We start from the raw sequence: 27,083 nt of genomic DNA on the forward strand, positions 1-27,083 counted from the left end.
AAATATCTGCTTCCGAATGAAGAAAAAATAAAACAATTCGATTGCAAATAATTCAGGAACCCGAACTCCTACAAACTTTTGGTTTTCAGTTATGAATAGAGTTTAAAAAGTCCATTCTTTTGATGTCACATTCGATGGACTCGGAGAAAATTTTTGAAAATTCCGAATTTTTAGACAAGGTGTACCCCTTGGATAATTTTCGAAAATCTTAAAAAAATAAATTTGCGATTTTTTTAGCTGAATACGAAGGCGTGTTCAGTGTGATCTCATATCTGTAAACCAAAACTGGTTTCGACACTTTTATCGAAAATATCTGCTTCCGAATGAAGAAAAAATAAAACAATTCGATTGCAAATAATTCAGCAATCCGAACTCCTACAAACTTTTGGTTTTCAGTTATGAATAGAGTTTAAAAAGTCCATTCTTTTGATGTCGCATTCGATGGATTTGGAGAAAATTTTTGAAAATTCCGAATTTTTAGACAAGGGGTACCCCTTGGATAATTTTCGAAAATCTTAAAAAAAATAAATTTGTGATTTTCTTAGCTGAATACATAGGCCTGTTCGGTGTGATCTCATATCTGTAAACCAAAACTGGTTTCGACACTTTTATCCGAAAATATCTGCTTCCGAATGAAGAAAAAAAAATATTTCGATTGCAAATAATTCAGGAACCCGAACTCCTACAAACTTTTGGTTTTCAGTTATGAATAGAGTTTAAAAAGTCAATTCTTTTGATGTCGCATTCGATGGATTTGGAGAAAATTTTTGAAAATTCCGAATTTTTAGACAAGGGGTACCCCTTGGATAATTTTCGAAAATCTTAAAAAAAATAAATTTGTGATTTTCTTAGCTGAATACATAGGCCTGTTCGGTGTGATCTCATATCTGTAAACCAAAACTTGTTTCGACACTTTTATCCGAAAATATCTGCTTCCGAATGAAGAAAAAATAAAACAATTCGATTGCAAATAATTCAGGAACCCGAACTCCTACAAACTTTTGGTTTTCAGTTATGAATAGAGTTTAAAAAGTCCATTCTTTTGATGTCACATTCGATGGACTCGGAGAAAATTTTTGAAAATTCCGAATTTTTAGACAAGGTGTACCCCATGGATAATTTTCGAAAATCTTAAAAAAATAAATTTGCGATTTTTTTAGCTGAATACGAAGGCGTGTTCAGTGTGATCTCATATCTGTAAACCAAAACTGGTTTCGACACTTTTATCGAAAATATCTGCTTCCGAATGAAGAAAAAATAAAACAATTCGATTGCAAATAATTCAGCAATCCGAACTCCTACAAACTTTTGGTTTTCAGTTATGAATAGAGTTTAAAAAGTCCATTCTTTTGATGTCGCATTCGATGGATTTGGAGAAAATTTTTGAAAATTCCGAATTTTTAGACAAGGGGTACCCCTTGGATAATTTTCGAAAATCTTAAAAAAAATAAATTTGTGATTTTCTTAGCTGAATACATAGGCCTGTTCGGTGTGATCTCATATCTGTAAACCAAAACTTGTTTCGACACTTTTATCCGAAAATATCTGCTTCCGAATGAAGAAAAAAAAATATTTCGATTGCAAATAATTCAGCAACCCGAACTCCTACAAACTTTTGGTTTTCAGTTATGAATAGAGTTTAAAAAGTCCATTCTTTTGATGTCACATTCGATGGACTCGGAGAAAATTTTTGAAAATTCCGAATTTTTAGACAAGGTGTACCCCTTGGATAATTTTCGAAAATCTTAAAAAAATAAATTTGCGATTTTTTTAGCTGAATACGAAGGCGTGTTCAGTGTGATCTCATATCTGTAAACCAAAACTGGTTTCGACACTTTTATCGAAAATATCTGCTTCCGAATGAAGAAAAAATAAAACAATTCGATTGCAAATAATTCAGCAATCCGAACTCCTACAAACTTTTGGTTTTCAGTTATGAATAGAGTTTAAAAAGTCCATTCTTTTGATGTCGCATTCGATGGATTTGGAGAAAATTTTTGAAAATTCCGAATTTTTAGACAAGGGGTACCCCTTGGATAATTTTCGAAAATCTTAAAAAAAATAAATTTGTGATTTTCTTAGCTGAATACATAGGCCTGTTCGGTGTGATCTCATATCTGTAAACCAAAACTTGTTTCGACACTTTTATCCGAAAATATCTGCTTCCGAATGAAGAAAAAAAAATATTTCGATTGCAAATAATTCAGCAACCCGAACTCCTACAAACTTTTGGTTTTCAGTTATGAATAGAGTTTAAAAAGTCCATTCTTTTGATGTCGCATTCGATGGATTTGGAGAAAATTTTTGAAAATTCCGAATTTTTAGACAAGGGGTACCCCTTGGATAATTTTCGAAAATCTTAAAAAAAATAAATTTGTGATTTTCTTAGCTGAATACATAGGCCTGTTCGGTGTGATCTCATATCTGTAAACCAAAACTTGTTTCGACACTTTTATCCGAAAATATCTGCTTCCGAATGAAGAAAAAATAATATTTCGATTGCAAATAATTCAGGAACCCGAACTCCTACAAACTTTTGGTTTTCAGTTATGAATAGAGTTTAAAAAGTCAATTCTTTTGATGTCGCATTCGATGGATTTGGAGAAAATTTTTGAAAATTCCGAATTTTTAGACAAGGGGTACCCCTTGGATAATTTTCGAAAATCTTAAAAAAAATAAATTTGTGATTTTCTTAGCTGAATACATAGGCCTGTTCGGTGTGATCTCATATCTGTAAACCAAAACTTGTTTCGACACTTTTATCCGAAAATATCTGCTTCCGAATGAAGAAAAAAAAATATTTCGATTGCAAATAATTCAGGAACCCGAACTCCTACAAACTTTTGGTTTTCAGTTATGAATAGAGTTTAAAAAGTCCATTCTTTTGATGTCACATTCGATGGATTCGAAGAAAATTTTTGAAAATTCCGAATTTTTAGACAAGGGGTACCCCTTGGATAATTTTCGAAAATCTTAAAAAAATAAATTTGCGATTTTTTTAGCTGAATACGAAGGCGTGTTCAGTGTGATCTCATATCTGTAAACCAAAACTGGTTTCGACACTTTTATCGAAAATATCTGCTTCCGAATGAAGAAAAAATAAAACAATTCGATTGCAAATAATTCAGCAATCCGAACTCCTACAAACTTTTGGTTTTCAGTTATGAATAGAGTTTAAAAAGTCCATTCTTTTGATGTCACATTCGATGGATTCGGAGAAAATTTTTAAAAATTCCGAATTTTTAGACAAGGGGTACCCCTTGGATAATTTTCGAAAATCTTAAAAAAATAAATTTGCGATTTTTTTAGCTGAATACGAAGGCGTGTTCAGTGTGATCTCATATCTGTAAACCAAAACTGGTTTCGACACTTTTATCGAAAATATCTGCTTCCGAATGAAGAAAAAATAAAACAATTCGATTGCAAATAATTCAGCAATCCGAACTCCTACAAACTTTTGGTTTTCAGTTATGAATAGAGTTTAAAAAGTCCATTCTTTTGATGTCGCATTCGATGGATTTGGAGAAAATTTTTGAAAATTCCGAATTTTTAGACAAGGGGTACCCCTTGGATAATTTTCGAAAATCTTAAAAAAAATAAATTTGTGATTTTCTTAGCTGAATACATAGGCCTGTTCGGTGTGATCTCATATCTGTAAACCAAAACTTGTTTCGACACTTTTATCCGAAAATATCTGCTTCCGAATGAAGAAAAAAAAATATTTCGATTGCAAATAATTCAGCAACCCGAACTCCTACAAACTTTTGGTTTTCAGTTATGAATAGAGTTTAAAAAGTCCATCCTTTTGATGTCTCATTCGATGGATTTGGAGAAAATTTTTGAAAATTCCGAATTTTTAGACACCCTTGGATAATTTTCGAAAATCTTAAAGAAATAAATTTGTGATTTTCTTAGCTGAATACGTAGGCCTGTTCAGTGTGATCTCATATCTGTAAACCAAAACTTGTTTCGACACTTTTATCCGAAAATATCTGCTTTCGAATGAAGAAAAAAAAAATATTTCGATTTCAAATAATTCAGCTACCCGAACTCCTACAAACTTTTGGTTTTCAGTTATGAATAGAGTCTTAAGAGTCCTTTCTTTTGATTTCTCTTTCGATGGATTTGGAGAAAATTTTTGAAAATTCCGTTTTTTTAGACAAGGGGTAGGTACCCGTTAGATAATTTTCGAAAATCTTAAAAAAATAAACTTGTGATTTTTTAACCTGGATACACAGGCCTGTTCACTGTGATCTCATATCTGTAAGCCAAAACATTTCCGACACTTTGGTCTGAAAATATCTGCTTTCGAATGAAGAAAAATTAAATTTTACGATTGCAAATAATTCAGCAACCCGAACTCCTACAAACTTTTGGTTTTCAGTTATGAATAGAGTTTAAAAAGTCCATCCTTTTGATGTCTCATTCGATGGATTTGGAGAAAATTTTTGAAAATTCCGAATTTTTAGACAAGGGGTACCCCATGGATAATTTTCGAAAATCTTAAAAAAATAAATTTGCGATTTTTTTAGCTGAATACAAAGGTCTCTTCAGTGTGATCTCATATCTGTAAGCCAAAACTTGTTTCGACTCTTTTATCCGAAAATATCTTCTTCCGAATGAAGAAAAAAAAAATATATTTCTATTGCAAATAATTCAGCAACCCGAACTTCTACAAACTTTTGGTTTTCAGTTATGAATAGAGTTTAAAGAGTCCTTCCTTTTGAGATCTCATTCGATGGAATTGGAGAAAATTGTGATCTCATATCTGTAAGCCAAAACTTGTTTCGACACTTTTATCCGAAAATATCTGCTTCCGAATGAAGAAAGAAAAAATATTTCGATTGCAAATAATTCAGCAACCCGAACTTCTACAAACTTTTGGTTTTCAGCTATGAATAGAGTTTAAAGATTCCTTCCTTTCGATGTCTCATTCGATGGATTTGGAGGTCGGTTCGGAGACAGAATTATTGTCGTAAGCTTTCATCAACAAACGATGACTTTCGGCAGCAGTTGTCTTCAAATTGAAGCAGAAAAGTCGAGTTTTTTTTTGAATGAACTCGGACATTTTGGAAGCAATAGAAATCGGTATTGTTTTCAATTTGACCAAATGAAACATAAATCATTTTTTCTTCAAATATATATATTATTTATTATTTTTCACAAAAAGCAACAATAGAAAAGGAAATAATAAAGTTTTATTGTGTTTTGTTTTTTTTACAAAATATCGTATAAGATTAGTTTTTAACATTATTTAAATATTCAAGTGAAAGCACTAACACATGCGTTTTAATATTTTTGCAATCTTTATCCCTCTCAGCTTTATGTAACAACAAAAAATATAAATTCAAATTATTTATGAGGTAGATAAAAAAAAATTATAAAAAAAAAATATAACAAACAAAACAAAAGATTAGAATTTAAGAACTGCAATGATGAGGAACTTTATCTTAAACCAATTTTTTTAATAAAAAGTTACTGAGAAATGCAACAATTATATTGGGAGATAAATTTTTACAAATTAATGCATTTAAGGTATGGTTTTGTTTTTAAATTTTAAATATATAAAAAGTCATGGATAGGAAAAAAATCAGTTTCGAATGAATATGTGCGTATGACTTCTTGGGCAGGCTTCGTTATAATATTTTCATTGACTTCATGTTCCCGTTCGAAGTGCTTCCATAAGATTCGCTAAATTATCACGACGTGCACGTTGCGGTATAGTCACAACTTTACGTTGAACTTCTGACGATGAGAAGAAACCAAGCACTTTTTTATTCTCTTTTCGAAGAATGATTTCTACTCCACGATCTGATGATACAACTGATGAAATTTCGTTCCATAAATAAGTCCAATGGATCTAGAAATTGAAGGTAAAGTTAATAAAATATTTTTTATATTTAATAATGAAAAGACTTTACCGTCCATGTACCAAAGAGGTCATTTTTCGTAGCATAAATAACTCGATGATTTGATACCAAAACAATTTCTTGTTTAGCAATAACTTCTTCACAATGAGCAAAGGCATCTGTGCCGGCATATTTACCCTTTTCAATTTCCCTAAAACGACAAACAAAACAAATTATTAAGGGATCATGAAATTTTGACGAGCTTAAAAATCACTTACTTCAATAATTTATTGCCATTTGCTTCTGACAAACTATATGGTCTTAAAACACTATCAGGATGCATAAACCTGGGTGGCCTCAATCGATTTGTGTCTTCACTAGATTCGGTCGCTCTTTTGACAGCTTCAAAACTACCACTGGCAAAATCAACGACACCAGCAGTTGGGCGGGCAACCAAACCAATTGCACCTTTACCCAAGCCTTTGAAGAATCCTTCAACACCTTCTTCTTTGGCACCGGATATAGGTTTAGTGAAGACACCACTCACACCATCGGCAAAACCCTTTATGAATATTTATTCAATTAGGTTTTTTTGAGTTTGAAAAAGAGTTCTTAAAATTACCATGACTAATCCTTTACCACTTCGAGCAATTCCTTCTTGGAAGTTTGCAGGTTTTTTATTCAATGCTTGTCGTCTTTTCTTTTGGTAGTCATCATCGAATGTCAATGCAGCTAATCCTTTACCCATAGCTCCAGTAATCCTATAAAACATTCAAGATAAATTTAAAGTTCTAAATTGGGTACTTGAAGAACAACTTACTTTGAAACTGCTCCAGCAGCTCCACCAACTGTATGTCCAAACAGTGACTTAACACCAAGTACCAGTCCTTCAGCAAATTCACCAGGACCTTGAATTGCTCCCTAGAAAGTTAAATTAGTTATATTAGCATCCTTTAAAGAAGGACAATAAAAAACCATACCTGGAACGGTTCATAGAACAAATCCTGCACTCCAGTCTTTAGACCCACAACTAGACCATATGGATTACCTATAACGTCCAAACCCAATACCAACACATAAAGCTGTTTCAATGCTTGTCCAGTATAATGAGCAGTGATTTCTGATATCAACTGCCTCTGTGTAAAGAAACCGAATTCACGTTCAAAGAAAGCCAACTTAAACACGACATCATTCACATCAGTCAAGGTAACACCAACACCTTGAACTATTGTCGAGAGGAGTCCCGGCAGAGCGGTTGTATCCGAACCAGCCATGGAGAAGGATACGTGTATCTTAAGTGGTCCCAAATGCAGATTATCGTAGAAATTCTTATGCTCCTGGGCTGAGTGAATTTCAACTAAGGCTGAGAGAGGTTTCTCAATGGCATCCACATCCTCGTTAAAGAGTTTTGCCTTCAAAAAGAATGATTGTAATGTATTATTTGGGAAAGATAAAAATTTGGATAAAATAAACTTACAGCTTGCTCATCGCTAAGATCTGATGTAAACATCTCAGCTATAGCGCTCAGGAAGAGAATATCAACTTTGAAGTGGAATTCCTGAATCAACATTGTGCAGTATTTAAACTGATTGACTGTGGAATTTGGTACAACACGTTCCACAATACTGCATTCGATGAATGGCTTAAGGGCTATTCAATAAATTTTTTAGTTTTAATAAAATGTATTAAAAAATAATACAAGAAATAGAATTGATTTGAAAAAACTTAAGCAAACAGATGTTTTCAAAAATCACACGTTTGGGCATGAAAACATTTAATTTTTTTTTTTTGGAAGACAGAGCCGACAAAATAAAGTAAAAATGTTAGTGTTAAGACAACAAAAGTGCGGGTAGAAAATTTTGGAGAGTCAAAATCTGTGTTTGAGGACAAATCTTACCTGAATTAGCTGCGATACTTTTTGGTGGTGGTATTGGTGCCAATACAACAGGGAATATACAATCAGCCAGTTGATTGTCAATTTGTATTTTATTGATTTTAGCATGTAATTGCGTTTGGAATGGTGAGGTTTTCAAATCAAACCAAAAGCCTGGATAGAATGTTCGTTTGATAACACGATCTGATGATTTGTGGAAGATCATACGATCAAAGTCCAACTGTAAAATTTATTAAAATTATCATTAGAACTCATACATTTATGGCAACCATGTTATCTTGCCTCATATTTCTGATCTAAATAGAATTTTCTTTCTTCCTGAATATGTTTAGCTGCTAGGTAAGCTTGATATTGATCTTCTATGTGATGACTGTCAGCAAGGTTAAATTGTTTAAAACGTTTTTTGCCTTCTTTCTTTGATTCCCATATTATTCCTGAACTCTTGATACCCAAATATAAGATATCGACGCCAGTTAAATTATTAAGTACGGATAGACCAATTCCATGTATGCGAATTTCAATTTCTTGATTGACCTGTAAAAGAGAATTCGATTGTGATAATTTGTGATAATTCTTAAAGAATGTATGATATACCTTTTGCATGTCTGAGCTACCAACGACTTTCTCTGCAATGCTACTCATATCGGTGAAGAGAATAACACGCTGAAGACCATCAAGGAATGAAACCCAAAACGCATCTAAGCCTCCGTCCATTCTATAAAGAGAAAATAAAAAAGTCAGAAAACCAAACGTTACCAAAACACACAATGATGATAGTCATATTTTTAATTTAAATTTGCCAAAAAAAAAACTCTAGAAATCAGTTTATTCAAATTTGCTCTTAGCTACGAAGAGTTAAATTAGTTATTTAATATAAAGGAGGAACGCATTTTTCTTGGAATGGATTAGGCCCATTTTGTAAAGAAAAAAAAAATAGAAATCAAGACGAAAGCATGGGACGCAATATTAGTTGAAATCTGTGAAAGGTTTTCCGTAGGTATTAAGCTGTTTTGTAAACTGTCCCAATGTGGCTTAATACTAGGCTTTTATAAAGTGTTAAAAACATGATCACTAGAAATTTTGATCATTTTCCAAGAAACTAAATCAATATCCATTTAAATATGACCAGGTTTAAAAGGTTAAATTCTGATTTCTTGAGTTTTTTTCAAGTTTTTTGAATGATATGAAGATATGAAGTTTATTTTTCATGTATTATGACCTCTACCACTCTACAAGTGTTTTTGAAAATGAACATTTATTTAATTTCGGTACAATTTATTTTTAGAAATTCTATATTTTAAAGTCTTTACTGTCCTTAAATATATGACCATCACTATATAAGGAAAGGGCACAAAGTTTATTGAAAACACCGATTTATTTATTTATCTATTCTATTCAGTAGCCATAACACAAATATTCATTGAAATATTTATTTCGATTTTCGACGATCGAATATTTAATGCTTGAGCATTCACTCGCTGAAGAAACGACATCATGAAGAACATTTTTGACCCAACGTTAGTGTTTGAAAATAATTATCAAAAACTTTAGTTTTACAAGAGACAAGCTATTAAACCATCACTGTCTTCAAGAATATGAACAATTAAATAGGAAAGAAACAAATAATCCTGCAGTATGTCTCATTTTGGCTAACAGAATAAAATGTTCCACATACGCCACAGTGACCTTTAAAGTTTAAGAAAGCTACATATATTATCATTCTACTAAAAGATCAAGTGACTTCTGCTCCAAAATTCTTTTTGATCAAGTGAATTATACTAAGGAAAACCTAGAAACCTTGGATTTCCTTGAACAGTGGTAAAAGGCTAAGACTAGGTGACACAAAATTGTTTTATAAATTCAGTTGCTTAAATGATTGGAAAAAAGTCACCAGAAGATAGACTTTGTCTAAAAAATTAAACTTGAATTCTTTAATGAAAATCATGTTGTATTTGAGAAATGTATACATTTCCAAAATTTATTTATATCAGGTACCGTTGTTTTTAGTTCTTAAAAAGTATTTCTAAAAAATCCAAAACATGAGTCATACTAAATTTTAAATAATTCAACTGATTTGTCTAGGCTGTATTTCCTTATGCAGACAGCGACAGATAGACTAAGAGCCGTTTGCTAAATCGAAACTTAGGCATTTATGTTCAACATGTGACAGTTTACGCAGAGGAAAAAATAGTAAATAAGAGTTTATGTTCAACATAAATTATATTAGTTTCGATTCTGCAAATGGCCCTAACAGACTGACTTTTTCGCATTTTGTATTATTTTAATGTCATGTTTCGTTGTTATCTTAACGTCGAAAATTTTTTGAATGAATAACGGTCATTTCAAAATAACAGTAGCAAACTTATTACTGAAAACGCTTTAAAAGTTATGGTACAGTAACCGAATTTTAAATAAAAGTTTTAATATATATCATCATTAAAAATTAAAACAGTTCATTAAAAAAATGAATGGTATTTTTTGAAAAAGAGTGCATGGATTTTTTTGTCAGGCCATTTAAATTACTTCAAAAAATGTAGATCTACTTACGTTATTGAACCAAGACCATCCCGTCGCAGGTCATTTTCGACATTATCACTACCAATTTGTAATAATCTATTTCCTGCTGGATCAGCCCAAGTAAACAAGAGCTTTTCTGATGGTCCCAAAACTCTGTAGAATACACAAATAAAAAAATGTTTAAATCAGTAGAACAGAAAAAGATAATTATATGTACGTACTTTTTGTTAACATTTCCCTTTTCTTGGAATGTTATCGACTGAGCTGTGTGATTAATCAAAAGACCTGGTGCATCTCCAGCATTGTATTGGGTAAATGTTATAAAGGCTCCACCTTCCGTCACTTGAACGTCAACATTGATTCCACCATACTATTAAATACAATTTTATTTATTTAATTTTCATTTAACTCTAAAGGATTTATATTTACCTTATTATGTTCAAGTTTAAGTAGAATACATTGAACTTCTGAATAATCAAAAGGCACTGTCGTCTGTCCAGCTACTTTCAGAATTACTTTCTTAGTTTCTGATTTTGGCCAAAATGGTATACACTCATTTGGTTCAATCTTAAAAGAGTGATATATTATTTTTTTTTTTTTTTTTACAAAAACCCATAAATGTTTTACTTACTTTGGTCCATGGATCTCCTGGTCTATTATGTTCCTGTAACTCAATCAGAACATCACATTTATTTGTCGCAATGTAAAATGGAATGAATGTAATTTGTTTTGTCAGTGAGTTCTGCGTGAGATGATTGTGCACACCAATGTGATATAATTGATCGTTTGCGTTGCATGTTACTTCTCCAGTCGATCCAGCTACATCTAAAGGTATCTTGTCACTCCATTCACCATTATCAACTCGTATGGAAGCTCTTTTCTTGTCAAAGAAGAATTTCTCACGGAACGAGAATAATATAGGTCCATTATACTCAGGTGGGTGATAAAGCACATTAACTGATTCGGTATTCGTCTAAAGAAAGCATTATTGTTGAGTTTATTTTTGTTTAAATTAAAAATTAATTAGCATTTTGTATTACCTTATAACTTAGCATTAAGCCTGTTTTATTTATCATCCAGAATGGACTGTAAACCGTTAGCATAAGACTTCCATATCGGTCTTGGAATCTGTAAATAAGATAAGAAAATTTCAGTTAAAATCTTTAAATGCACACATGATCTACAGGGTTCAATGGCTTTGAATTAGTTTATTTCTGATATTTTTAAATAAATAATTTACGTACCTCACACCTAAATCCATTTCCATTTTTGCTACAGAATCATACGAAGTAAATGTCCATGTAGCATACTCTTCGTGATCTTCAGATATTTCTGTTGTACATGACCAATCTTTTTCCAAATATTGAATAAGCTAAAAATTAAACAAAAATCAGCATTAAGGGTTTGCAAGCATTTTATATATTGACACAACTCACTCTAACAACAACATAACTCTTCGCCTTATTGCGCCTTCCAGTTAGCTTAACAGTTGGCAAATGCAATACATCTCCAGGTTTGACATCCTTCTCTCCATAATCAAGCATATCTTCTTTTATAAGTGATTTTACCTTATCAATATCATCAGACTCGTCTAATTCCGTTGCTTTGCTTGCATCACGTACAGTACAACCAGTGACTGATACCTTGATATCAATGGGGAGGGCATTTCTCATATACAATGGAGGACGAAGATGAACCGTGTAGAAGGCACTCATAAGCATGAATTTCATTGTATTCTCATGGAAGACTTCTGTCTTCTGTCTTACGGCATTGATGTAAAGTGGTTCGAATGTATCTACAGGATCACATTGTATCTGACGTTGGTAGTTGAAATCTGTTGGACAATCATTCCATCGTATGCCTTGAACTGATACTTTGTAACCCTGAAAACAATGTTTATTAGCTATGGAATTTGTTTAACTGAAGCTTGGTCTTACTGGCAATGCAAAGAACAAATCCTTTGATTCAGCATAGATTGCGTGCAATGGAACGTGGAAAACTTCTCCTGGAGCAACATCACCAACTAAAACCTTCTCAGTTGTACCGTGCTTGTTCCTATAAACACTCACTGTTGTAGTAAAGTGATTTCTTACCTAAAAGTAGTAAATACCAATTTAATAACAAATGCCTTTGATTAAGAAATTCTAATGCTTACATTAACAACTCCGTGAATGTTGATCCTTGTGGTTCCATACTCGGAAGTGACTTGTGAAATTATTCCCCAAGGATCTTGATTTGCACCTCGGTACAGTGGGAAGTATCGTTGATCAGACTTGGACACTGGTAGGACGACTTCTTTATTGATTCCCACGACCTATTTTTTTAGAAGATTTAAAAATTATATACCTTTGTATTTAATTTTATCCAAAATTATCATTTCTTACCACACAATAAATATTATAAGCTTCATCTTCAGCCGAAGTCATTCTAGACAAATCCTTTGTTTGTAAATATGCTCTTCCTCCAGGTGAAATTGTACAATCTTTGACTTGATCCGGTGATAAATCAGAATCCGGAACATCACATTTAAATACCAGCGAACTATTCAATGCCTCACTGCGTGAATTTGTATTCGGCATATGACACTCATGCAATGTGAATATTCCACGAGTTAAATTCAATGATATATCAAATCCAGTATCATTTTCCACAACATATGGTGCAATAACTTCTGGTTTATTCAATCCCTTAGCATCAATGGCATTTGAGAAAGCTTCACCTAGAACTTGTAAAGTATCAAGACAAGTTTTACTCATTGTAATTTCAAGCATTTCTTCAGATTCAATTTTGATTTTTGTTGTTGGTTCTTCAATTTCATCATCAATTTCCGATTTATTTGGTTGAATTTCTAAACCAAAATTAAGTTCCCATGGTACGTACTCAATGATTCCAGATTTGTCTGGTTTTTCAATTTGCTCAATTAAAGGTTCCCATACACCTAGGGCATGATTAAAGTAATTCATGTAAAGATTTAAGGCGCCTTCTATTTTCATCTGAAATAAAAAGAAATATATTTTAACTTCGAATCAAAGTCTCGAAACATTTTTTGGTTCAGAAATATGAGTTTATAGTGCATATACATAAAGGTAAAAAAATTAAAAATCTATTTTTCTCAGATTTTCGAAAAAAATCCTAGGTTAACCCCTTGCCGAAAAAAATGAATTTTGAAAAATTTCTTTCGAATCCATCGAGTGAGACATCAAAAGAAAGGCCTTTCCAAGCTCTATTGATACATGAGACCCACAAGTTTCTTTGAGGTCTGGTTGCAGAGTTATTTCTAATCGAAATATTTTTGTTCTTAATTTCGAAAGCAGATATTTTCGAATCAAAGTCTCGAAACAAGTTTTGGTTGATAAATATGAGTTCATAGTGAGCAAGACAATGCATAAAGATACAAAAATTACAAATCTATTTTGCTCAGATTTTCGAAAAAAATCCTAGGTTAACCCCTTGCCGAAAAAAATGAATTTTGAAAATTTTTTTTCGAAATCCATCGAGTGAGACATCGAAAGAAAGGCCTCTTTGAGTTCTATTGATACATGAAAACCAAAAGTTTCTTTGAGGTCTGGTTGCAGAGTTATTACCAATCGAAATATTTGTTTCTTAATTTCGAAAGCAGATATATCTTCGAATTAAAATCTCAAAACAAGTTTTGGTTGAGAAATATTAGTTCATAGTGAGCAAGACTATGCATAAAGATACAAATATTACAAATCTATTTTTTCAGATTTTCGAAAAAAATCCTAGGCCGAAAAAAATTAATTTTGAAAAATTTCTTTCGAGTGAGACATCAAAAGAAATGCCTCTTCAAGCTCTATTGATGCATGAAAACCACAAGTTTCTTTAAGGTCTGTTTGCAAAGTTATTTGCAATCGATATTTTCGAATCAAAGTCTCGAAAAAGTTTTTGTTAAAAAATATTCAAAACCGAACTTTTGAGTTTGTGCGCGTGATAACTCAAAACTAACATATCTGATAGTTAAAACTTATAGCATTACTAATTTTTGATAACTCTTTACTTACATTTTGGCTCCAATTAGCAACAGTTGCATTAAGTTTTGTCTCAATAAACAACATTGGGGTAGTATAATATCCAACACCAGTTTCCACAACTAATGTTATTGAAGGCACTTCTACAATACATTTCTCAGTCTTTGTTATTGTCATTTCATCTAGGGTATCTGGAATCTCCAAGGCATCATAGGCTTGATCTATTTTGTTTCAAAGTATTAATAAAATCAAAATTAAATTTTTTAAACATTAAACTTACCAACTAAAAACCAATAATCTTTTTCGGTAAATTTCTCAACACACCATACACTACTGTGATCAATTTCCTTTGTTTGTGTTGCTACTTTTTCAGTTCTTGAAGAAAGTGTTACCATTGCCTTATTGATCAATTCAATTGTTGCTGGAGAAATATTAAGAATAATGTCAGTCATCTTGAGACTTATATGAAGTCCCTCTTGATCTGGCGTTGAACCATGTAAACTTATAACACAAGGATGCAGAATAAAGTGTTTGGTAGCTTCTCTTCTTTCAGGACTGAAAGAGCACATGTACATTTTGAGAGCATCAATTTGTCCGCTTATAAGTTCTTTAGCACCAACTGCTCGATAGTTAAGTCGAACTTGAGACTAAAATTTAAAAAATATTCTCAGGTCAAAGATTTATAAAATAGAATAACGAAAAAATTACATTAAAAATGATAGCATTAGTATTGACATCTTCTAAGCTTTCAATCAAAATGATATCAGGCTCTTCAATGTACAGCAAGAGATTGAGTTTCCTTTCCGGAGCATTTTCTTGGGTGGCAACAGTTTCTAAATAGGCAAGAAAAACATATTTTTTTTGTTCAAAGTTTCAAAAGATATATTTAAGTCTTACTTTTAGGAGTTCTTGGCGCAGCTTTGACTTCACCAGTTCTCAAGGCTACTGCTTTTTCTTCAACTTCTTCAGGTGTTTCAGTTTCAGGCAGTGTGAAGAACTCGGCTAGTTTCACTAAGAAATCAATTGTGATGATCAAATCGAAACCACAAACTCTTATTTCAGCTAAATAAAAAAAACGTTATTAAGTATTGAACTCTTCTTTAAATAAAAATGTGTTACCAAAAGTATCGTTTTCTTTAACAATCGCCGTCAGGTCTAACATAAAGTTTTTCTCAGCTCTAAGACTGTCACTGAAATCGCTTCCTCGACTTAATGAGGATTCGTTTTCTCGTTTCCATTCTTTGCGACATAAATATCTTAAATTAGAAACAATTACATAATTTTTATTATTACATAATTTGTATTAAATCAATTAAACCTCAGAATTAATTAACTTACTTAGTAATTTTACTATTAAGATTTGGTCGAATATCATCGATTTGAATATCACACAAGACAACTGAAGTACTGAGAGTTCCATCAATCAAAATCTTACCCTTAACCGAAAGGAAATGTATACCAAATCGAGCTAAACCTTCTTGGTTGGCTAAATAAAATAAATAACAAATTTTAAGATATATAGTTTTATTTATGGAAAACTTATTAATAATATACCTTGGAATAAATTAACAATAACACCATCGAATTGGAAACTAAATCTAAATTGTTCATAGATTTTTTGCTTATCACTTGTTGGTTGAAGAGTTTTGGCTGATGATGTTTTATGTCGTGGACTTTTATCTTGTCGATTATCTAAGATAAATTAAGATTACATTAAATTGTAATGCAGAAATGGAAGTGTTTTTTAGTTTAAATTAGCTTACCAGATTTCTGATGAACTTCAACAATAACATCTTCTGGCTTTTGCACCTTAGCTGGAACTGTTTCGAACTCAGTTTGACCCTCAGATAAGTTATTATTGAGAATGGACATGAGTAGAGCGTAATCATCAGTATATAAATTCAACTGAAATATTTAATATAGTTTAGTACAGTGTTATTTAATTAATAGATTATTACTGGAAGGGATAGGAACATAATCGTCGAAGATGCGAGCAAAGTGTTTAACTCAATTTTTTTTTTTCGAAAAAAAGATTTTGATACAAAGGTTGCTGTAGACTGAAAGATGGCAGCCTTGTTTTTTATATCATTTCGTACTATCTATCATGACGTACTTTTCATTACGAAAAAAATAAATACTTGGAGAAACAAGCGATCTTTGAATATAGGGTGTTTTCCCAAAATATGTCGGAACTCATACAATTTTGTAGTTTTTCAACACTTTTTAACCAACTATACTACCAAGAAACAAAAAAGCTTAAAACAACTTATATAATTTTTTGCTTGCTTACCTCAATTGATTTCAAATGACCAGATACATCCACCTCAGGCAAATCCTTATACCAAGAACTGGAAAGATTCCGTTTGACAGCCAAATTAAAACTAATCGGATCAAGCATATTAACATGTCCCTTAAGTCCATATAATGTAGCTGAAAATTCAAATAAAATTATTAATCAAAACAAAATTTACAAGTTGTGTATGTTTTGACCAACTCACATTCATCCAATGACAAAGAAGCATAAGATGCACCATCTTTAAGTTGTTGATCAACTGAATTTTCTGGTGAACATTCAGCTTTGGTAATCTGAACTTTAGATAATTGCATATCTTTGAGTTCAAGTCGAATCTCATCCAATATCGCTGGACTGTGTTCATTCTAAGAAAGAAAAAATCGAAACCAAACAAAATTCATTACTGTAATAATTCTTTTGATAATAAATCTTAAAATTTACCTCAGCAACAGCAATTTCACTGGTAACATTCGACAAACTCAGCATACCCAAATCCAAAGAAACACCATCTAAACTTAATGAATTCACAGGAACAACAATAATTGGAGCTTTAATTTTAATATTCAACTTCATTCTTGTAGCTTTTTGATAGGCATCAATTGCATTTTGTCTAGCTGCATCAGCAGCTGCAGCACTAGCATTAGCTAAGGCTTCTTGAGCTGCTTGGAAATTATTTAAAAAGCTCTGCAAAATAATTTAAAAAAAAACATCAAATTCCAATTCGGTGTTCAGTTAAAAAAATGAATACCCACCAATGCAGAAGTCACAAACCAATTCAGAAATACAATCCTCACACAACCAATGCTCACATCAACTTTAAGATCATCTGAATTGTAATTGGCTGTTTCTTCAAGATTATACATCACAACTTGACATTTTAAAGCATTTTCACCAACAATTGATAAAATCTAAATTTTAAAACCAAACTGATTATAAGTTTTCTTTGAAGGAAAACTATTAATTTCACTCACAGTTGGATGTATGGTGACTGGATTCAAATCCCAAACGATGATATTCTTTAATAGAAGTGTAAGTTCAGTGTATGAAGACTTCATAATAACTCCAGCAAAGAAATTTTGAACTTTAAGTAACATCAAGTCACGTTTGCGGCATGTTAAACAGACCGATACTTGTTCCAAGTTTGCTACAACTTTGATTTTTATGCTATCAACCACTTTTCGTTTACTACGAGCTAAAATGAAAACAAAGGAAGGATTAGCGTTCTGTTTTGACCATTTATCTTTTTAAGCTTCAAGACTGAGTATTTACTTCTTTCTCTTTTAATTTTAACTCCATCATCTAATTCCACTTCTTCCACGATCGTTGTCAGCTTAGTGAGAATACTCTCTGTGTCAGTTGTTGCCACGCGATCTTTTGGTTCCAAAGATTTATTAAAAACATCCAACTTTTGTTGTAAATTGCATCCGATCTGTATTTGGACAAAAAAGAATTGATAAAGAGAATCTAAGACAGTAAAGCACTGGGACATACCTCCATTAGCTTCAACAAGCATTCCTGATGCAATGTCAATGCCAATTTGGCAAAATTAACAACAATAAGTTGTTCAGTTGAGTTATACTTTGTACTGAACTCAGGTGTTGTTTTGTTTACCTTCAAGTAAAATTGATTGGTTAATATTAAAACCTACTCTGGGATCTACAATTCTTTACCATAGTATATCCAACTGTCAATAAATATTCACTTTCGATATTTGTTCTTGGTGTATCGATAATGCTAAGCACATTCATGTGGTCTTCATAGTTATCATATTGAGTTAGGTTTATAGCTCCAAGCCTGATAGAAAATAAGTTTTAATATTTCTTTTTTAAGATTCAAGCTAAACTTACTTTACTGTAGCTACCAGCTCATATGTACGCTGAGCCATATAACCCTCTAATTGGAGCACTTGGAATGATAGAATCTTGTCATTAGCATTTGGAACACCCTCAAATTGATTGGCGCAATCTTCAAATCCATTTGGAGCCATTTCTTCAACTGGAGTTCTAAATTTGTCCGATGGTGTCTCATCAAATGATCGCTGTTGCTCAACATTGTTACACTTGTACAATGTTACTCCAAATTCTATTGAAATAAATGGAATATAAAAAAAACCTAATTCCGAAAAAGCTAGTCACTCACCTTTCAAAGCGAAATTCATTTCCAAATTCGTGTATTGAATAATTTCAGTTGATAATTCTTCTGGAGTTGGCTTTTTCGTTTTTACTTTAAGAATCTCCTGATCGATTAATCGAGAAACAGAAGCTCTAGAAGTTGCTACCAAACTAGCACTTTTCTTCAGTGAAGGTTCAGGTTCATCAGACTCTGGCGTTGGAATGCCAGTGACAATATTTAATGCTTCGAAAATTCGATCTTCTGTTATGTTGAACATAACCGATGGAATTAAAACTAAAACACAAAAAAGTATCATAAGGACTGAATTTTAGTTGTAAAAAGTCTTTAAAAACTCACTTCCAACTTTTGTTTTAGGTAATCGTGGATCATCAGTAATCACACAAACTTCAGCTGTAACAATAAGAGATGTATGTTGGAGTACATGCATTTCACACAAATGTCCATGTTTAAGAACATTTTGCCAGTTTTCTTTTGGCTTGACTACTAGAACTTGAATATCTTCCAATTCAACCTTAAATTTATCATAGGATTTGGCCATCATTGAACGTAAGATTGCATCGGAATCATGACCAGCACCATGCATGTTGGCGACATTTCCTGTATCACCTGAACGAGGAGCTGATGTTATGCGGAATTCACCAAGACTCAGGACAATTAGCGATGTATCGCCACTTTTTGGATGAAATGAAAATACATCATTGGATAATATGTGAACTTGTATTATAAATAAAAATACTTACGGAATGTATTTTCCCTTTGCTGGAAGAATGACTATATTTGGCATGAATTTTATATCCACTTCCAGAATTTGGTGTTTATCCACAATATATTGCATTCCAGTTGCTGATCGTTCTTTGAAATGAGACATTCTTTCTGATGCTGCACCTTCAATTCTATGAACAAAAAATATTGTTACATTATCGAGCAGTATATAAAGCTAAGCGTATAGCGAAAATCGTCTGGATTCATTATGTGCAGAATTTTTTTTAACTATACAGCTTCAGTTTGACCTCCTGAGATCCTTTTTCAGACCAATTATGAAAATTATGACCTCCTGAGACCCTTTTTCACATTAATTATAAACAAGATCAGCTATCAATTAAATTTACTGATCGGTTAAAAAGTCCGCTGGCTCATTATTTGATCATTGATAAACGGGTCACTGTGGTGTAGGTGTAACAGATTTTTATTAAACAAAAATTCAGCGTCATAAATTAAATGAATGGAAAAAACTTATGCTCATACTTAACCTAAAAATATAACTTAAATAAAACATTTTGGTACTAGTAAATTAGAAAAAATGCGAATTGTTTCATTTTTCGGGTAGATGTCGAATTTTTCTGAAAAGCTAGAGTTAATTTGCGGGAAAATTAAATACACGGTGTTACAAAAATGAGGTTTTAAAATATACGCGGGCGGAGACCTATCAGGTTTTGTAGAGCTAGTCGCACTGAATACGAAACGGTATTTGAAAATCCCCTAACACCCCCAAAATCTGGAGTTACGGGCAAAAAACGGTTTTTTGGACCTTCACCCATTGAAAAAATTCTAGCTTCGACAATTTTTTACCCATTTTCGATTTTTTTACAGTTTCTGATAGAAGATAAATATACCTTTTTAACAATGTATAAAACATGTAACTCGGTTAAACCACTTAGAATTTATAAGATGTCAAAATTCAAAAATTAAATTTTTTTTGTCATTTGCCCAAGTTCGGCATCAATTTAAAGTATATGTTTTCAAAACAACATGCTATTTAAAAAATATATTCTAAAACTATATCTATTTCCCAATTGATCGAGGTATTTTTTAGGAAAATCACTTCAAAATTAGCTCAGAAAAAAAAAAAATTTCGATTTCAACCCAGATACAGAAATTCGAACTTTTAGGTATAGAACAAAAATGTTGTTTCGGCACGTAGTAGGATAAGTTGGGCGCCAGGATTTGATGAAAAGTTTTTGTATAGGAGCTCAATACAAACATTTTTTTTCTTTGGGAGGGTGGTCTATCTCCCCCCGTTTAGGTGGGAGGGGCAATTTTGCTAAAAAAAATTATCAAAATAAAAAAAAATTATTAAAAAACAACGGCAACACTTACAGTAATAAATGATACCATTTCCAAAAGGCAAAATTATGCATTTGATTCTTATTTTAAAATCAATATAATATTACCAATAGTTTTTAAAATAATCGATTTCAAAGTTAAAAATAGGGGAAACATTTTTTTTAAAACTCATTTTATACTATTTTTGTCCAGACTGTGAATTTTAGTAAATAAATTACTTAGACAGAAAACTGCTTCAATTAATTCCTTATCAAACAATGAAAACTGTATGTTTCTATGTCTTCTAGTTTTTGAGAAAATTGAAAAATAAAAACAAATAAAAACAAAAAATATTTTGAAAAAAGAAAAATCTGATAAAATAATTTTTCAATTTTCCCAAAAACTAGAAGACATAGAAACATACAGTTTTCATTGTTTGATAAGGAATTAATTGAGGCAGTTTTCTGTCTAAGTAATTTATTTACTAAAATTCACAGTCTGGACAAAAATAGTATAAAATGAGTTTTAAAAAAAATGTTTCCCCTATTTTTAACTTTGAAATCGATTATTTTAAAAACTATTGGTAATATTATATTGATTTTAAAATAAGAATCAAATGCATAATTTTGCCTTTTGGAAATGGTATCATTTATTACTGTAAGTGTTGCCGTTGTTTTTTAATAATTTTTTTTTATTTTGATAATTTTTTTTAGCAAAATTGCCCCTCCCACCTAAACGGGGGGAGATAGACCACCCTCCCAAAGAAAAAAAATGTTTGTATTGAGCTCCTATACAAAAACTTTTCATCAAATCCTGGCGCCCAACTTATCCTACTACGTGCCGAAACAACATTTTTGTTCTATACCTAAAAGTTCGAATTTCTGTGTCTGGGTTGAAATCGAAATTTTTTTTTTTCTAAGCCAATTTTGAAGTGATTTTCATAAAAAATACCTCGATCAATTGGGAAATAGATATAGTTTTAGAATATATTTTTTAAATAGCATGTTGTTTTGAAAACATATACTTTAAATTGATGCCGAAGTTGGGCAAATGACAAAAAAAATTTAATTTTTGAACTTTGACATCTTATAAATTCTAAGTGGTTTAACCGAGTTACATGTTTTATACACTGTTAAAAAGGTATATTTATCTTCTATCAGAAACTGTAAAAAAATCGAAAATGGGTAAAAAATTGTCGAAGCTAGAATTTTTTCAATGGGTGAAGGTCCAAAAAACCGTTTTTTGCCCGTAACTCCAGATTTTGGGGGTGTTAGGGGATTTTCAAATACCGTTTCGTATTCAGTGCGACTAGCTCTACAAAACCTGATAGGTCTCCGCCCGCGTATATTTTGAGTGTTACACCGTGAAATTGAAAGGAATCTGAAATCTACAAGTTTGGTAAAAAAAATCTCTCGCAATATAAAGCCTAGTGGCTCATGCATGCTTAGGATCCTTTGGTATCAGATTTCCAAATTTCTAAATTTTGTTGATCAAGCGTGTTGAACATCACAAATTAACGTATTGTGGACGCAGCTATTGTTTTTAGAAATCAAATCAGAGTACGTTTAAGTAATAAAGCATGAGCCAAAATGTCAAATGCGTTGATATAAGTCAAAATTCACGTAGGATGATTGTTCTATTTCTACCATCACTGAACTTTTGAGTACTAGATCTTAAAAAAACATTAGGTTCTCTAAATCAGATGAACTGTTTCGACAACTGAATTTCAACGAGCTTATTTTATATTTTACTTCATTTATATTCACTTTTTTTATCGAAATCGTTAGTCGCTTTTAAGAAAAATTACGACAGTAAGTCGAATTACAGGTTAAAGGTACAGAGCTATGGGCCATAGCGTTTGATGATTTAATAGTTTTTCGATGACAGACTGACTTGACGTAAATGGTACAGACAAAACTTTTCGCATAATATTACTTAAAACTTACTCTGACAAATTGACCGATTTGGGAGGTGTAAATGCCTTCGCCAGTTGTAAAATTGTATCAGAATCATAAATGATTTGCAGTGGTCTACTGTAAATCTTTAATCTTTGGTCACATTTCTGTAAAATTATAAATGAAACATAAATTTCATAAGGTTAAGTTAATAAGAATTAAATACAAAATCAAACCTTATCAAGTGGATTTGTCTCAAACAAGACATCAAGCAAACTAAACTCATCAGTTACTTGAGATTCTATCAGTGTTGGAATATAATCGCCTTTCTTTAAGCCAATTAATTCCATCTCCTTTACACGAGCAGTCACGCTATAATCAAATCAATATTATTTAAGCTGCTAAGAAAATTTACTACAAAGACTTATTACCTTATAGCATTAGCAGAAGGTCTCTGGACAACATTACATGTAGCTAAAGTGAAATTCATGAGCATGACTGCTGTCCTCGTTGGTGGTGCAACAGGAGAAGCTGGTGAAATGGCGTTCGCAGCAACAAAATCATCATAAACACCAATTTCCAATGCTTCTAATTTGAAATTCATTTTAATTGCTTCATAGTGTTCAGGTACGGCCAGGGCAACAGCATCTTGCTGATAGCCAATGGCTTTGTAGAGTTTTTCTTTTTCTGCATCTGTCATTGCAGCTTCGAATTTTTTCACTAAATGAAAACAAAAAAATAAATAAATAACGATTTGTTTAAAAATATAAATTCTTTATTTATAGCAAACCTATATTATTAGATGAATCTTCTTCATTAGCTTCAGATCCACCCCACCAACCACTAAACCATCCTTTTTTCTGACTTGCTTTCTTTTGTTCCGCTTCTTTTACTTTATCAACCTGTTTTATAAATAAACACAGAAAATAAAAAACATCCAAGAGCTAAGACTTATGAATCTATTACGAACCTCTAATTGAACTCGATTGTGGATCAATATCAAGTTGAATAAATCCAATTTCTGTTCGCATAGGTTGCATGTTTCAATTAGAGCTGCTGTTGGTTTTTTACATAGTTGTTTCTCTTTCAAGGACTAATTAGAATAAATGTTTAAAAAAAGATTTATTGAAAAAATTTAAATGCGATTTTACCGTTGCATATGTGTTGCACAATTCACGATGTTGTTTTATATACTCCCAACACCAGTACCGAGTTTTTCTTCGTATATCTTCTTCTAAAACAGAAGTTATCGCAAACTTCCACCATTCTTTGTAGTGGCCCTTGTATGCTGGGGAAATAAATTTGAATATAAAATAAAATCCATTATTGAAGAGTTTAAATATTTTGTGCGCTTACGTTTATTGTATGGACGATATTTTCTATATGGTTGTCCCAGCTGCATTCGGTTCATAGAATCACCCAGTTTTAAGATATCCTATAAATAAAATATAAAAAGAAATCGTTCGTGCATTTGATAGAAAGTTTTATTTACGTAATAAAAAGTTGAAACTTAATTATCAAACATCCTTTAAAACCCAAATCCTTTGTATAACATTGCAAGATTTTTTTTTGATTTATTGATTTAATCTACTTCTCGAGGACAATTAGTTTTTCAGATATACATAGCTAAAACCCAAAACACGCAAAATGAATGTAGATTATATTTTTCACATTAGCCTGTTTACCTTTAAAGTTTGTTATTTTTTGGATATCAGTAAGGCCATTGTTGAAAAACTTATTAAGTTTATACTTGCGATCCGAAGTTGTATACCGTGTCATGAATTCTTCAAAAGAAATCATAGCACTACGTAGGTCTGTAAACGTTACAAGTTGGATATTGAGACAAATCAGAATGTAATACAAAGTAATCTGGACATATTTTGTACCAGAGCAGTGAAAGTAGTCAATGGTTCATATGCAATAAAAATGAGCCTAAACTCTTTTCTCACTTTTTGGTACATTTTCTTGAGATCTATCTTATTTTTTGAGGCAGATCTCAAGAAAATGTACTGAAAAGTGAGATAGAGCTTAAGCTCATTCTTTTTGCATATGAGCTCATATATTAAACTAAACAAATTTTATAGATTTTAAGTTCAAAAAGTGTAAAAAAGGACAAGGAAAGGTTGAAGGAAGGTTGGAGGTATAATTAATTTTAACCGGAATTCCAACACGAAATTCTGAAAAATAGTCATAATGTTTTGGTTCTTTACAACGATGATTCAAAGACGGATGATTAGTTAGCGTTATATATCTTTCCAGCTAAAAAAGTTTATAGAGTAGTTTAAAAGCGAGAATGGTTGCAATTTGTGGGGCTACAAAGCATTTTTCCACATTTGAACTGAATATTGCTTCATAGATAACCAGACGACAAACAAATCCATTTCTGTTATCATCACAAAAGTCAAAACTGGAAAATCGTTAGTCCGTTAATCACCTCAACATTTTCTGTATGGAACTTACTATAGAACTTAAATTGAACTTAATCATATCCACAGAAGGAAATAAAGCCTAGAACATAAAGCAATATAGACCCGGTTTTAAAGAACAGAACATTTACATGTTAAGTGGGTCTCAGTTCTTCGCCTTTGAAAAGTTGGAATAGTTCTCATATTAAATACTTTGCAAATGTCACATGAGGCAGACTAGTAAGTAAATCAGGCCTACAAAAATAATTTATCATTCAACTGTGCAATGTCTCGATAAAGCCTCTTAAAAGCACCTTTAAATTAAGGAGCCAGCCCTTACTTAAAACCCTTTATTGAGACGCTATATGAAGCGCTGTTTGTGCCTTATACAATACTTTAAAAACCTAAACTAATCGTCCATCTTAAAAAGGAAGTTTGTCCAACAAAAGCATTAAATTCAATATTTATTTTTCCTACCTGAAATTGTGTACTTGTGATTCCAATATGCAACTTTTCCATCTCTAATGAGAGATCAATTTTAGGTATAACAAACGGTGGGTCGTCATACTCTGGATTCATGTTAAGTTGGAGTTTTGCCATCGATGAAATTGGTCCAATAACTAAAAACAAAAATTTTTGTTAAAACATAAATACAAAACATGTATTTTCTCTTTGACTCACTATAATTATATCTGGAAGGAATAACATCCCTTCGAGCAATATTATTTCTAAACAAACTCGAAATCTCATCGATGTCATTTCTTTTGTCTGTAAACAGATCTGCATCACAGTTCATATAAACTGACAAACTATCCAAATTTGCAATCTTATAAACACGACTTGCTTGCTCAGTCATGTAACATTTCAACCAATTTAAATCGGTGGTATAGAGTTCTAATTCGTTGAGGGTTATGCCAAAGGCAAAGGGTTTGCCAGTGGTTGTGGTATCCTCATATCGTATATGCACATTTGCAATTTTCATTTGTAAATTATTTACAATTTGTGCGGTGAGTTTTTCTGTAAACGATTGATCTGGTTTGGGTTTATCTGCAAGAGATGGAAAAATGTTTTTTAGTTATGATTTTGTGGTTTATTATAGTTTACACTCAGTTAACAAACCTTTTTCCAATTCCATGCGTTTTGCATCTTCGAGTTTTTGTAATGCGGCTTTTTTCGCTTGTAGATCATATTTAGCTTCTTTTTCAGCATTGTATTCTATTGATTGCTTTGGCGAGATCAAGATATAGAAGTCTTCCACTTGTGCTACAACTGGCTGACCATAGAGATTTTTCCATGGAATTTTTAAGACCAATTTTCCTAATTAAAAAAATAAAATATGGAATTTAGTAGGTTTTGGTTTTAATTATTTAGGTTCATCGTCCTTACCAAGGAAACCAGAAACCAGCTGTACGGGTAGGTCTAAGTCATCTAAGGCATTCTCACGCAATTTTAAATTGTTGAGCACGACATCACCTTGAGAAGTAAAGGAATATATAATATTAAAATGGGCTTTTTTCTGGGAAGTCGTAATGTGTAATAAAAAAATATTTCTATTTTTTTCAAAGTAGGAAGAGAAAAAGGGTTCACAGTTACGTTTTTAAAAGCAATCAAATTATAATTTTTGGTACTCCTAGTATGTATTTAATGTTTGGAGCCACATAATTTAAATGTTTTACATATTGTTGGTTTTCATATGAAAATCTATGAGTCATATGTGCATACAGACGGAAGGCACTTGCATTCCCCTGGCTTTGGGCCAGAATTATAGAGCATCGATGAAAGCTCAAATTAATGGGTCGTTTACAATATACAATATACTCTATACAATTCATCTCTGTATATGACAGTTTATACAGAGATGAATTGTATAGAGCTATGTCTAGTTTTCGCATCCCTGCAAAGCTCGTCCGGCTGTGCAGGATGACGATGGAGAATGCACGCTGCTCCGTCATAGTCGGTAAAGACCTAACCGAAGCATTTGATGTCGAAAAAGGTTTTAGACAAGGCGACGCACTGTCATGCGATTTTTTTAACATCGTTCTTGAAAGAATTATACAGAACTCAA

At 32.0% G+C, this 27,083-nt stretch overlaps 1 protein-coding gene across 1 annotated transcript in view; it reads right to left on the bottom strand.

Moving 5' to 3' along the window:
• Window positions 1–5,178: 5,178 nt before the first annotated feature.
• The window catches only part of LOC129917709 (intermembrane lipid transfer protein Vps13), a 30,688-nt gene continuing 8,783 nt past the window's right edge, over window positions 5,179–27,083 (bottom strand). The window contains exons 2-52 of the mRNA XM_055997777.1: window positions 26,405–26,491; window positions 26,138–26,335; window positions 25,700–26,065; window positions 25,496–25,638; window positions 23,970–24,048; window positions 23,765–23,901; window positions 23,584–23,706; window positions 23,404–23,515; window positions 23,045–23,333; window positions 22,850–22,985; window positions 22,665–22,780; window positions 19,416–19,568; window positions 19,012–19,346; window positions 18,682–18,948; window positions 18,390–18,624; window positions 18,213–18,336; window positions 18,034–18,153; window positions 17,812–17,971; window positions 17,514–17,734; window positions 17,295–17,450; window positions 16,984–17,226; window positions 16,748–16,907; window positions 16,540–16,679; window positions 16,013–16,154; window positions 15,804–15,941; window positions 15,588–15,735; window positions 15,369–15,505; window positions 15,147–15,311; window positions 14,958–15,082; window positions 14,530–14,896; window positions 14,283–14,470; window positions 12,645–13,253; window positions 12,416–12,574; window positions 12,198–12,353; window positions 11,697–12,143; window positions 11,505–11,632; window positions 11,301–11,388; window positions 10,892–11,233; window positions 10,690–10,827; window positions 10,482–10,630; window positions 10,291–10,413; window positions 8,338–8,458; window positions 8,026–8,277; window positions 7,747–7,963; window positions 7,327–7,499; window positions 6,830–7,261; window positions 6,670–6,770; window positions 6,472–6,610; window positions 6,128–6,411; window positions 5,922–6,060; window positions 5,179–5,860 (exon numbers count right to left, since the gene is read on the bottom strand). Coding sequence (XP_055853752.1) covers window positions 5,657–5,860; window positions 5,922–6,060; window positions 6,128–6,411; window positions 6,472–6,610; window positions 6,670–6,770; window positions 6,830–7,261; window positions 7,327–7,499; window positions 7,747–7,963; window positions 8,026–8,277; window positions 8,338–8,458; window positions 10,291–10,413; window positions 10,482–10,630; window positions 10,690–10,827; window positions 10,892–11,233; window positions 11,301–11,388; window positions 11,505–11,632; window positions 11,697–12,143; window positions 12,198–12,353; window positions 12,416–12,574; window positions 12,645–13,253; window positions 14,283–14,470; window positions 14,530–14,896; window positions 14,958–15,082; window positions 15,147–15,311; window positions 15,369–15,505; window positions 15,588–15,735; window positions 15,804–15,941; window positions 16,013–16,154; window positions 16,540–16,679; window positions 16,748–16,907; window positions 16,984–17,226; window positions 17,295–17,450; window positions 17,514–17,734; window positions 17,812–17,971; window positions 18,034–18,153; window positions 18,213–18,336; window positions 18,390–18,624; window positions 18,682–18,948; window positions 19,012–19,346; window positions 19,416–19,568; window positions 22,665–22,780; window positions 22,850–22,985; window positions 23,045–23,333; window positions 23,404–23,515; window positions 23,584–23,706; window positions 23,765–23,901; window positions 23,970–24,048; window positions 25,496–25,638; window positions 25,700–26,065; window positions 26,138–26,335; window positions 26,405–26,491 — 9,911 coding nt within the window. The 3' untranslated portion in view covers window positions 5,179–5,656. The remainder of the gene's footprint in view (window positions 5,861–5,921; window positions 6,061–6,127; window positions 6,412–6,471; window positions 6,611–6,669; window positions 6,771–6,829; window positions 7,262–7,326; window positions 7,500–7,746; window positions 7,964–8,025; window positions 8,278–8,337; window positions 8,459–10,290; window positions 10,414–10,481; window positions 10,631–10,689; window positions 10,828–10,891; window positions 11,234–11,300; window positions 11,389–11,504; window positions 11,633–11,696; window positions 12,144–12,197; window positions 12,354–12,415; window positions 12,575–12,644; window positions 13,254–14,282; window positions 14,471–14,529; window positions 14,897–14,957; window positions 15,083–15,146; window positions 15,312–15,368; window positions 15,506–15,587; window positions 15,736–15,803; window positions 15,942–16,012; window positions 16,155–16,539; window positions 16,680–16,747; window positions 16,908–16,983; window positions 17,227–17,294; window positions 17,451–17,513; window positions 17,735–17,811; window positions 17,972–18,033; window positions 18,154–18,212; window positions 18,337–18,389; window positions 18,625–18,681; window positions 18,949–19,011; window positions 19,347–19,415; window positions 19,569–22,664; window positions 22,781–22,849; window positions 22,986–23,044; window positions 23,334–23,403; window positions 23,516–23,583; window positions 23,707–23,764; window positions 23,902–23,969; window positions 24,049–25,495; window positions 25,639–25,699; window positions 26,066–26,137; window positions 26,336–26,404; window positions 26,492–27,083) is intronic.

Source organism: Episyrphus balteatus, chromosome 1 (genome assembly GCF_945859705.1).
Source record: "Episyrphus balteatus chromosome 1, idEpiBalt1.1, whole genome shotgun sequence".
Taxonomy (NCBI): Eukaryota; Metazoa; Arthropoda; class Insecta; order Diptera; family Syrphidae; genus Episyrphus; species Episyrphus balteatus.